The following is a 12,336-nucleotide window of genomic DNA, read 5'->3' as shown; positions in this document are numbered from 1 at the left end:
ACCAGGACTCCCAGGTCCCTCTCYGTGGAGGTGCTTTCCAGCAGGTCGACCCCTAATCTGTCCTGGTGCCTGGGGTTATTCCTCCCCAGGTGCAGGACCCTGCACTTGTCTTTAGTCCTGATACTTTAGGGCCATTCTTCACGCAAATGACTGTAATCCAAAAGCTGAGGTATTATCAATAWTGAGGGCTTGGCCCAGAGGCAGAGGCTGAAGGTGAGCAGTGGAAATGRGGTGTGTGATACCTGCTGTTTCCCCTGCAGGCAGTCGGTGCCTGTCCAGTTCCAGTACTTCCTACCAACGTACCCGCCTTCTGCCTATCCATTGACGGCGCACACCTACACGCCCATCACCAGCTCYGTGTCTACCATCCGCCAGTACCCAGGTGAGCTCTCCGCTCGGGCCTTGGCGCAGGCTGACCCTGATGCTGGGTTCGCTTGTTGGCTTCCCCTATCCCTACAGTTGGTATATGGGCCAAGAGTCTTGTAGGCTCCATTCTGACAATCCAGGTTTTCGGTCTGTGGTTAGCTGAAGGCAATACACAGGAGTAGGGTGYTGTGAACTACTTCAGAGACCTATGGAACATGGTTACTAACTGTTCTCTTGGGAGGTGTACATTGACTGTCCAAGGGTTTGTACCTCTGTGAAAAGTTTTTGATTCTGCAAATCAAAAATGCTCCAAACCAGCCATCTCAATGTATCTTCACTTCTTGGGGTTCTGGCAAGTCCTTTTTTTTTTTTTCCCCTCTTTTTTTTTTTTTTCTTCCTTGCATCAAGTTATACATTCATGTGCAGTCTCTGAAGCTACTTTATTATGGCAGAAACTGGTGACCTCTCCAACAGAAAATTGGAGGGACGGTTCTGGGGAGGGACATGCGACTTTGCAGAGGACAGCCACTTCAGGGCTTAGTTTAAAGGGGAAAAGGAAGCTTTAAAAAAGCTCACTGGCCTAAGGGATGTTAATGTGGAATTCTGAGGAAGTTTTTTGGCTGGGGCTAACCAAATCCTTGTGCTTGTGCAGTCTCCAAAATTCTGTTGGCTAGAAATTCTGCAACAAGAACATGTTAACTGGGGTGTTTGGTAGCAGAATTTATGTGCCATACTTCTCTCTAGAAGCTATTTTGCAGAATCTGGTAATGGATTTAAGCTTTTGGATAGCAGTTTGCGAGTGGCTTGTGAGCACAAGTTCTTGATGGAAATCCTGTGATAATGACAAAAGCAGCTTGCTGTGTGACAAGAGGTTCCTCATTGTTAGTGAGCAAGGCCACTGTTAACAATTAGCACCTGCTTCTGCATTTGACTGCAGAAATTGTGATGTTTTGTAAAAATCGGGAATCTGGAAATCTAGAAGCTGCAGTCTGCCCGCACTGGTAAACGCTGCCCGTGGCAGCTGCTTGGGAGGTGTGAGTTACGCTTTATAGCAGAGCTGTCAAGACAGAATCTTAGTTGCTCAGAGCTCTAAATACAAATAAACTCATTGAGCTTCTTAAACAGGCGCTTCACAGGACGTGKAGTTCTGCCACAGAAAGTTCTTATGTTCACTTTAGCAGTGGGATTCAGCCCACTAAAGTAAATCCCATTCTGCATCAGATAAAATAGTACTTGGATTCATAAAACTCTTGTCCAGTTACACTAAGGAAAATTTTYCCTGAGTATGTGGCTGGGGGAAGGGGAGAAATAAGTCACCACCCATCTTAAGGTACTTATGTTACTTTTCTTTCCTTATCTGATTTTGTACAGTCAAACGTGTTTCTCTTTTAGTAGAWTTAAATGACCATCTCTGTGAAAGACCGTCTTCTGAAAAATGCCTTAACTCACTACATTTATTTTAAAGCAACAAAACACCAAATGTTGGCACTTACAGACTTTGTAAGATAATACAGGGAGCAAATGCAGTGCACTGATTTCCAAGACTGGAAGTTGACTACAGAAGTGTAACTTGAACCTAATTTTGATAGTAGAATAAACTTAAACTTCGCTTTCTTATAGCAATATCAAACAGAAAGTGGAACTAAATAGTAATATCTAATTCTTCTGGCAGATAAACCTGCCTCTCTGCTGTCCAATTGGAATTTGTTGTTATGCTAAGTGGGCTGGAAAAATATTTTAAAATGAGGAATTACTTTCAGCCCAGTGAGAGGCGCTTGGGGAACCAGGACAAACCTCTGGGCAGGAGTGATGGGATCTCCTTGTTGCTGTTCCCAGTTTCAGCCCAGGCGCCCAACTCGGCAATCACAGCTCAGACTGGTGTGGGAGTGGCCTCCACTGTGCACCTGAACCCCATGCAGCTGATGACTGTCGATGCATCCCATGCCCGGCACATCCAGGGCATCCAGCCGGCACCTATCGGCACSCAAGGGATCCAGCCGGCACCTATTGGTGCGCAGGGCATCCAGCCAGCTCCCATTGGGACYCAGGGCCTGCACCCCACTGCACCCATCGGCACGCAGGGACTCCAGCCGGCACCCATCAGCGCTCAGCAGCCCCAAGCCGAGACCAAGACTTCAGGTAACTGTCACCAGCAGGGGCCCAGCCTAGGCCTGGGCMAAGCAGCTGAGCTTCAGATTGTCCTGCAAGGTGTTTTCGCTTAAGCTCTTCTATCCTGCAAGTAAAGATCTTACTGTGGTCACTGTGGCCCAAAAGCGGATGGCAAATACACTTCTATGTGTACTATTCTAGCAAAATGTTGCCTCTGTAAATGTTACTTCTTATTTTTAACTGTATGTGGCAGTGCATATGGGTAACACCAAAAGGCCCGCTTCACCTGAAAAGTCTGACCAGACGGGTTTAATAATTCTGCTTAGTAAACGCTTGTGGGGAGTGTTAGTTAAAGTAGGTCGCACGCTGTGACCTGTTCTAGTTGCACCTTAGATCRCAGCAGCAATCAAACAATCTGGCCAGGGACCTTCAGCAGTTGGAAACCTCAACTAGTACTTTGCTAGAAACCCTCATGCATGAAAAATGATTGGGCTAGTGAAATCCCWTCGGCTTACTGGTGAAAGAGGATATGGCTGCAAAGAACCTGCTGCTGGCAAAGCTGGCAGATGTGTCGTGTGCTTCCTTCCTGRCTGTCTAACTATCTGTGTCAGCTGGTAGCCCAGTTGGCTGAACGACCCTGTAAGGCCTCGTCAGCTGTTGACGTGCTGACCTGCTGCCGAGTGCCATGTRTCGCCTCGTAGGCACTACTCGGAGTGTCTTCCCCCAAGGCAGTTGTGTTGGTGTCCTCCTGGGGATGGCTGCCTTCCCTGTGTCACCTGGGAAAGCTTTCCCTACTGATGGTCATGAGGCAGAGAGTAGTTTCTGTTTGTCTTACAGAAGGTTCAGGTATCAAATTTGTCTAGTGAAGATAACACAAAGTGATTTGAAAGCCACAGTTGAAGATTGAGGGACTCGAGGAGCACAGACAGCACRTGTTCTACTAACACTCGCCTTGTCACTATGTATCTTTAAATGACTGCTCTTTCTTCTTTGTATCTGCTCCCTTTTCCCTYCCCTGTGTGCATGTCCACCTTTCCCAGCAGTAGTGTTGGCGGATGGAGCCACCATTGTAGCCAATCCTATTAGCAACACATTCAATACAGCTTCAGCAGCGACCACAGTTGTGCAAACCCACAACCAGAGTGGCAGTGCCAGCGCGCCAGCCCAGGGCTCTTCCCCGCGCCCCAGCATCCTCCGCAAGAAACCGACCACCGATGGGTGAGTAGGGCTGACAGTGACACGTAAAGGACACTTCTGTGTGGGCTACCCTAGCTAAAGGGAACAGTTTCACTTCAGCAAAAAGCGCTAGGAGACTTTTCAGTCAGCTGTGGTTGTGAGTGACCTGCTGCTCTGTGAAATACTTTTGTTCTAGCAGGGTAGATTTTGGTTTCCTCTAGCTGTCAGTAATGGGATGTGGAAGCCAAATTGTCCTTCCTCACTCTTGGAAGTGACCTTTTGAAGGATCTTCAAAACCCGTCTGGATGCCGCTCTGTGCCATGTGCTCTGGGTGTCCCTGCTGGAGCAGGGGGGGTTGGACCAGAGGATCTCTAGAGGTCCCTTCCAACCTCAACCATTCTGTGATTCTTTGAATAGGGTTTAGACTTTCTTAGTTTTATTTAAAAACAAAGAGCTCRTGATCTTCTAAAGTTAGAATTCTATTTATTCATTTATTTTTATTTTTTACAACCCACTTCCTCTAATAGGCCCTGTAAGACCAAGAGTGGGTGGTTTTTTTGGGGGGAGGGGTTTTTGTTGTTGTTGATTTGTTTGTTTTGTTTTAAGGCAAGGAAACTACAGGCCTTAAAAGTGAATCACAAATCTAAGAAATGGAGGTAGATCATGAAAGACTTCTCTTCCATGTGRAAGATTATGGACAATAATTTCACTTTAAACCCTAAAGGAAACTTGAGTTGTCTTCACTGTACTTTTTTGTGCTTTGCTTAACATCCACGTTCAGTGCCAGCAGTCTGGGACGTGGGCTGTTACTCGATCTGGTCCAAATCGAGGAAGCAGTTGCCCACCTGGGCGCCGGGTAGTTGCAGCTGGCTAAGTTTCGTGCTAGCAGGGGAGGGCAGTTGCAGAGCTCAAGCTCCCTTCATCTGTTGTGGGATCCTGGCAGTGTCGAGGAGCCTTAGCTGGCAAGGAGGAGGTAAAAACAGCATTCTTGGAGAATCCCTGAAACTGGGTGAGATTCAGCCTAAGCACTTTAACTGTGTTTTCTTTTAAATACAAAATAATAATGCCTTATTCAAAAAGGCATAATGAAACACTATATCACCGTTGCTCTGAGATTAGAGTGGAGAGATACAAATACACTTCCCATTCTGGTTTTGGCATGAGAAAGTAGATTTCTTTGCTCTCAGTGGTATTTGTCTCTATTGGAGAGAGAGAGATACAGATGGAATGTTTCTCTTGCAGSCTGGCAGTCCGGAAAAGCTTAATTCCCCCTCAGCCTTCTGAGATAACTAGCACGCGAGTGGAGAGTACTATGCGAAGCACGTCGGGATCTCCCAGGCCTGCTGGGTAAGGCTTTAAGAAACAAACAACTATGTGATAATGTTCTTGCTGCATTTTTGRTGAGCATTCTTTGGCTTTTAAAATGGCTTCCCTCTGGAAAATTTGAGGATCCATCTTGACTTGTCAGTGTGACAGCTTTGGAGAGACTTGGCTAGTGCTGCTATTGTGAAGCTGAGGCAATAGCCTTTAAAGGGGGTGGTTATCAGCCCTCAAAAGAGAAAACAGCTGACATCGAGTTAAAGGATGTGCCTCAAACTCTRTTACTTGAAAACTACTGCCGAAGAAAGTTCAAATGCAGCTTTTAAACTGCTTTAGTTGTATTGTTTTAAAACTAGTGAGAGCTGTTGTGAAACACAGGATGGAATGGAAAATCTTTGGGTAAAAATTTCTCATGTTCATGTTGTGAAAGTATCTTGCAACTTTCCGGAGCATTCTGAATTTACTGGGAGCTAGTCATGAGATTTCCACTTGCTCTAGCAAGCAAGGTAATAGCATCTCTAACAGACACGAGGGACTTGAAAGAGAAGAAAAGTGAAGCTAAGACTGAAATTTCAGAATATTTCAGAATATTTCAGAATATTTAAATGATACAGTCTCTTTGTTCTGTTCCACATACCACTGAGCTAGGTGTTATTTCCTGGGGAAGAAAAAGTGGCTAGTGTGAATCCAGTGCGTCTTGTAATGTTTTTGTGGTATAAAGTCAGGACAGCAGGACTCTAGGGCAGCGATGCTTAGGGCTTTTGCCTCTCTTGCTACAGTGCCAAGCCGAAACCTGAAATCCACGTGTCCATGGCGGCTCCCGTGACGGTGCCCATGGAGGCAGTGTCGAACCAGGGTGGCGAGCAGCCCACCATCGCGGTGCCCCCCAGCTCACAGCAGCCRCCCTCCGCCCTGCCGGGCATCATCGCGGGCGCCAGCCCCACGTCGCAGCCCGCGGCCGCGCTCGCCGCCCTGCCGGGAGCCCTGCCGGCCGCCCCGCCGACCTCCACGGCCATCGCGGCCGCCTCCGCCCCTGCCTCCACCATGAGCAGCGCCCTTTCCGCGGTGCTGGGGCCTGCTGTACCGGACATAAAGATCAAAGAGGAGGTGGAGCCCATGGACATCATGCGACCTGTATCTGGTAGGCTGTTGTTCAGTGTCAAGTTGCTTGTGCCCCAAGGAATTGGGGGATTTCAACACATCCATTSAAAATGGACTTAGTATTGGTGATGCGTGACTGGGATTTGAAGTGCAAGATGAATATGAATAGAGTATGAAGCCTTAATGGCCCAGTAAATGCAACAGAAAATGAAGATTTAGTTCGCAGTTAAGCTGGGGTTCTTGAACAAATCTGGCATCAGTTTTGAACCCCTAGGAAGAAAGGGCATTAYGATGTCGATGAGGCAGTTCTTGTTGCAAGTAACAAGAGTTGCACAGTAGCAACTAGACTCCTTGCTTGTTGAAACTGCTATGCCCTTTCCTCAGTCTATAACGCAGTCACTTAGTCCTTGGGGCTACTGGTTTTTCATGCTTAGGTGATGCAACTCCAAAACCGTTGCATGAATTACTGAAAGGAAAAGCAAACAAACAGAAGCCCTCAGCAGCCAGTATGTTATGAATCCATACAGTTCGTTTCAGTCTTCTCACAAGGCCTAATGTTTGGTTTCAAGGGCTTCCTTGCATGTGAAGGATTAATGACCAGGCTAGGACCTTAATAGGGCACTACTGCAATTCATGGATATTTTATCTTGCGCTTTTTTAATATACAAATTGGTTGCCTTGCTATATAAACTATTTATAGTTGTCATCAGCCAAAATCAGTAAACTTCAAGTCCTTATGGATCTTAGCACACAGACCATAGAATGACAAAACGATAGGTATATGCCCCACATTCATGGGCAATGTGGTATCAGAGTTCTGTTTTACACGATCATTTCGTGCTTCTTCCTAAAACTGTGATGGAGGAAGGTGTTYGCTTGAGATCTCTCTGGAGTACAGCTAGATATAATTTAGCTTTTCAGGCATCCCTTGCCTTTTCTTGACCATAGGGGGTATTTTGAGTTTGGGACATCTCATCCCAGAGATTTTCTGCTGTAGACTGTGGTGTACTTGCCCAAGTTGCTGCTGATTGAGCTTATTCCCCCTGGGTGTTGAGTGTCCCCTCAGGCTGCCTGCCACTGCTGCCCAACCTCAGTGGTGTGCGACTTGTGCAGTAACCAACTGACATGGTGCTGTTGACTGTGCTCTTGCAGTCCTATCTGACTGCAGGTAACCACTGCTCTGGACATAGTRTTGTTTCAGCAGGAGCACCTCTGCACTACTGATAGCCTGTTCTTCTTTCCTGCATCTCAGCAGTCCCTCCTTTGACTACGAGTACTGTGTCTCCATCTCTGGCGTTGCTGGCCAACAACCTTTCAATGCCACCAAGTGATTTACCTCCTGGTGCCTCCCCAAGGAAGAAACCCCGCAAGCAGCAGCATGTCATCTCCACAGAGGAAGGGGACATGATGGAAACAAACAGCACTGACGATGAGAAAACCACTGCCAAAAGTTTGCTAGTGAAGGCAGAGAAGCGCAAGTCTCCTCCCAAGGAGTATATCGGTAATGYCATCTCTATTGACTTGTTTTTCCCCTCCACTCAGATGCTTTCCTTTTCATTTTCTTTCTCAGAGAACGTGCTCTGTCGCTTCTTTCAACTTCAGAAATAATACTAACCATTGTTTTTCCTGGATTCTTCTTCCTAGATGAAGAAGGTGTAAGGTATGTCCCTGTGCGTCCAAGGCCGCCTATCACGCTGCTCCGCCAGTACCGCAATCCCTGGAAATCTGCCTATCACCACTTCCAGAGATACAGCGACGTCCGGGTGAAAGGTCAGTCCTTGTCCTGTAATTGGAGCTTTCACTCATCCTGGATCYGCACCTTCAGCCTACCAGGAAATGGTGTTTTGGGAGCATTCTTAATGAGCTAATGCTGACAAGCAGCCTCCTAAATAGACTTTTCCTTGCAATTCTTGCAATTTCCTTGCAATGATCAAATGAGCTGGTAAAAGACGTGATATTTGGACGTTGCCTGAACCTCTCTCCAGCTTTCAGGATGAAGGAGAACTTGTAAGAGAGAAAGTATATACCTTTATGTCTATTGACATTGCAATGATAAAAACTTTCTTTTAAAAAAATAGCGATATGCTACACTCTGTGTGTGGTGTTTGTTTTTGKTTTTTTTTCCTCTTACTACTTAATGAAACATCCTGGAGTTACAGTAACAAGTATTGGCAACTCTCAAACGCTGTGGGGYTGGTTGGTTGGTTTGTTTTTGTTTTGTCTTTTTTAAAGTGATAATTAAGATGAGGAAAATGGGAATCAGGCACTTTTTTAAGCCCTTTTAAGCTATTTTTTAAAAGCTTTTAAGCYGATAGGGTTGTTTTTGCTCCCTCCTGGATGTTCTTATACAGTTGCAGACATATATTTCAGTGGTATAAGACAAACTCTGCAATTTTCTTGCAGGGCATTTGAAGCACTGAGCAGTGCACTTTTAAATCATGAAAATACCAAATTGCAGAACAATTGAGGCTAGCTCCACTGGGTACAACTTAATTTTTTGGAGATCCAGATGATCTGTAAATTAATGAAGGCAGCTTCTGCATATGTGGGAGATGAGTAGATATTTTAGTGTCGTAATAAAAAAATGACACTCATTCCCATTTATTGGGACATGTGGAGAGTGGGAGTTGGATTAATATTTTTGTTCATAGGAGCACAGCAGCCCTCTGTTCTCAGTGTAAATAACATATCTTTGTATTTTTTGGAGACAGAAGAGAAAAAGGCCATGCTGCAAGAGATTGCCAATCAGAAGGGTGTATCCTGTCGTGCCCAAGGGTGGAAGGTCCATCTCTGTGCGGCACAGCTACTACAGCTGGTAGGTGATGGTGACTTGCCAGCTCCCTACAACGTGGGGGAACACTAAGCGCTGTAGGGCAGGATGGTTTCTTGCAAACTCAGTACATGCTCATCTGACACTGGGATACCAGAAGGAAGCTGGTGTGTAGTGCCCAAAGGGAGTGGGAAATGCTTTCCCCTTTCTCAGGAATGTGGCTTTAAGTGGCTTGGAAACTTAAGAGTGTTGATTTTGATCCAGACATAAGAGCTGATGTATTTTGTACAGATGATCAAAATTGGCAACTCCCTTCTGCTGATGCACAGGTCTGAAGAAGCGTCTGTTTGGGATGGTGCGGCTGATCTGAGGAGGCAGCACTGATCCACATTCCTGGATGCTTCTGTTTCAGGTTGGGGGTGAGGTAGGTGCTCTGCATTCTAGCACCAAACTCCCCAAAACCTCTGCATTCCTGGAATAGTATTGTGAGAAACAGGGGAAGCACTTCTGGTTAGGATCCATGTTTGTTCAGAAATGGAGCAATCCTGTAAACAGGATGTTAGTAAGAATAGTGCCACACTTTACATCAAAGGCTCCATCTTCTGAATTACTAACATGAGCAGCTGAGAGGGGAACAGATCTGTCRTCATCTTTGTTGTGTAGCTTTCTTAATGTGGGCGAATGTTTTCTGGCCTGGTGACAACCCTTCTTATGAAGTGCTGATGTCTTTTAGACAAACTTGGAGCACGATGTGTATGAGAGACTGACTGCCCTGCAGGAGGGCCTCATTCCCAAGAAAAAGGCAGCAACCGACGATGACTTGCATCGAATAAATGAACTGATACAGGTAGGTTCCTCTGACTTAGTTGGTCAGGCCAACGTACTTGATTTACCCTTAATTATAAAATTTCCTATTGCAGTTGTTAAGAGCTAGAGATTGCTTTTTTAAAAAAAAAAAAAAAAAAATTAAGAGCTAGAGATTGCTTTTTTAAAAAAAAAAAAAAAAGAATTAAAGGTGCATTTCCAGTGTTTAAAGTCTCATTTAAAGGTGGTATTATGAAAAGGTAAAGTGATTGCATAGACTAGACAATCTGTCATTAATGACAAGAGTGTTTTGTTTCAGGGGAATATGCAGAGGTGTAAACTGGTGATGGATCAAATCAATGAAGCTCGAGACTCCATGTTAAAGGTGTTGGATCACAAAGATCGTGTTTTGAAGCTTCTAAACAAGAATGGAACTGTCAAGAAAGTATCCAAATTAAAGCGGAAGGAGAAGGTTTAAAGCCAGAGTGGCTGGAAATGGAGAAACATGTACAGAATGAAGTTGAAACTTCTTGTAGTTTGGGTTTATTTTTAAGCAGAGCATCTGAATAAAAAGGGTGAGTTTAAGGGAACAGATGGACATGGGAAGCCTGGTGACCTGAAAGGATTGTGAGCACTCTGTCATAATGAACAAAGTTTTCGCTCAGGCTCATCCATTTTAAAACTCTTTGCAGTCCCATTTGTTTAATCCTCCTGATGTGTCAGTGCCTACTAATTGGAACTAGTGATGCAAGGTGTGGTGGAGTGTGCCCTCCTGTTTTGCAGCTTAGGGGTGAATTACAGGTGTACGCACACCTTGTGTGCATGCACAGGAAACTCCAGAGCAGACAGCAAGAACCTGGCACACCCGTGAGCCTGGGCGAGCATTGAAAAAGTCACCCCTTTCAGTTATCTACTCACTTCTTCTGACCTTCCGATGTCTGAAGTAGCCTTCTCTAAACCAGTGCCACTGCACTAGATCTGCCACAGGTAGAATCTCCAGGGGTTCAGTCCTAGCTGTCAATTTAAAAAACAAAAAAGGAGAAAAAAGTATGCGGGGAATCATTTCAAAGTGATTTTTGTAGTGTCTSTGTGTTTGTCTATGTTGGTGCTCTGGGATACCTGTTATGAAGTACGTCTTGCAGCGAAGTACTTCCTGTAGCTGGTGTGATGTTAAGTGTATGTACCATATACATCTTGAAGACATTAATAAAGGACTTCGAGCTTTTTGTACATAAACAGTTTATATCCCTTTATACACAAGCAGTCAGCCTGTAGACTCAAAAGCCTTGAAGTTTTCGCTTTGAAGTRAGGTGTAGGAAAGTCACCTTGTGTTTTAGTTCCTACAGCTGTGCAAGTGCTTTCCCCTTCCCTGGGCCCTTTAACCTTGATTTTTTCCACAAAGAGGGTCTAATCAATTTTCACACTAGTTTTATTTTTACTCTTTTAARAGTATTTTGTTTACTTGCATACAAMTCAGGGAMTGATACGGCAACTTTGATAATATGAAGTTKAAGCTATGCAACCTCCTACTTTCTGTCACTGCAGGGCAAGACTCAATTTCACTCAGCTCCTCGCCGCTGCTTGTTACGCGTTGTTCTGYGCTTCAGCGGCTGGAAGCCCGCAAAGCTGGAACACACACACCCTGCTCCATTACTGCTCTRTTCTGTAACGCTAATATAATGGCGTCATCACTAATGATGACCTTCAGTCCCAGTTTCATAAACAGGCTCCACCTCCTTGATTCACTCTTGTCAAGCTGCCTCTGGCSGAGCTCGGACGTGTTTTCTCCTGACGGACAAACCCCTTTGGATGAAATCCTAGGCTTTGTTTCCGGAAATGGAGCGGCGTGCTTGGGAAGGGGAGGTGGGGGAGCGAAAGCTTCTTTCAACTGCAAGGCATGTATTTTCCTTTTAGGGCATTATAATGCCCTAAGTCAACATGGCTCTTAATCCTTTAAGAAAAATGATGAGGGCCCTAAAATAATTGTATTTCTATAGTAACCCTGATTAGATTTTCATATAAGTTAGTATTCAAACATACCRCGTAGACACAAGCGACCTCAGCCTGGATCAGTAATTTCAGTCTCCTCTTCCTTGAGGACCCTGCTCCGAGCGCCACAACATGGAGGCGGGGCGGCCGTTGGCACCGCCCACCCGGGCGGGGAGGGGGGGCAACGGTGCGACCGGTCTCCCCCCGCCGAGCCGCGCAATGGATGCGTCCGAGCAGCACCCCCCCCCCCCCCGGTGACGTACCGGCCCCCAGCCAATGGCGGGCGGGCCCCGCCCCCCGAGCCACGTGAGGGTGTTCCCCCCCCGCCCGCCGGGTTCCCTCCCGCCCCCGGCGCTGTTTGTCCTCGCACGTGCGCCGCGTCACGTGACGAGGCGGGGCGGAAGTCCGCTAAATCATCTATGGTTTCCGGGCGGGGGAGGGAAGAGCGGCCTCCCCTCTCTATGGTGTGTGGGGCGGCGCGGGGCCGCTGGGAGGCTGGCGGACCGCCGGCACCGCTCCCCCATTAGCTGAGCGGCGGCAGGAGGCTGCCGGGAGAGCGGCGGAGCTGCCCTCGGCCGCGCGCCCCGCGGGGCCGCCCCGCACGGCACGGGCCCCATGAGGCGCGAGGCGACGGCGCGGGAGCAGCAGCGGCGCCGCCGCCCGCGCTGAGCTGCCCTGATGGTGACGGCGACGGTTGCGTC

General features: G+C 46.8%; 1 protein-coding gene across 1 annotated transcript in view; it reads left to right on the top strand.

Annotated features, from left to right (window-relative positions):
- Positions 1-10,141, top strand: part of SAP130 (Sin3A associated protein 130) — a 20,163-nt gene extending 10,022 nt beyond the window's left edge. Inside the window, exons 11-20 of the mRNA XM_026041599.1 lie at positions 261-382; positions 2,203-2,505; positions 3,516-3,693; positions 4,894-4,998; positions 5,751-6,112; positions 7,325-7,573; positions 7,717-7,842; positions 8,784-8,887; positions 9,576-9,689; positions 9,966-10,141. Coding sequence (XP_025897384.1) covers positions 261-382; positions 2,203-2,505; positions 3,516-3,693; positions 4,894-4,998; positions 5,751-6,112; positions 7,325-7,573; positions 7,717-7,842; positions 8,784-8,887; positions 9,576-9,689; positions 9,966-10,124 — 1,822 coding nt within the window. The 3' untranslated portion in view covers positions 10,125-10,141. The remainder of the gene's footprint in view (positions 1-260; positions 383-2,202; positions 2,506-3,515; positions 3,694-4,893; positions 4,999-5,750; positions 6,113-7,324; positions 7,574-7,716; positions 7,843-8,783; positions 8,888-9,575; positions 9,690-9,965) is intronic.
- Positions 10,142-12,336: the final 2,195 nt, after the last annotated feature.

Source organism: Nothoprocta perdicaria, unplaced genomic scaffold (assembly GCF_003342845.1).
Source record: "Nothoprocta perdicaria isolate Ctin4 unplaced genomic scaffold, notPer1 scaffold_289, whole genome shotgun sequence".
Classification (NCBI taxonomy): Eukaryota; Metazoa; Chordata; class Aves; order Tinamiformes; family Tinamidae; genus Nothoprocta; species Nothoprocta perdicaria.
This window is presented reverse-complemented; position numbering and strand designations above follow the sequence as displayed.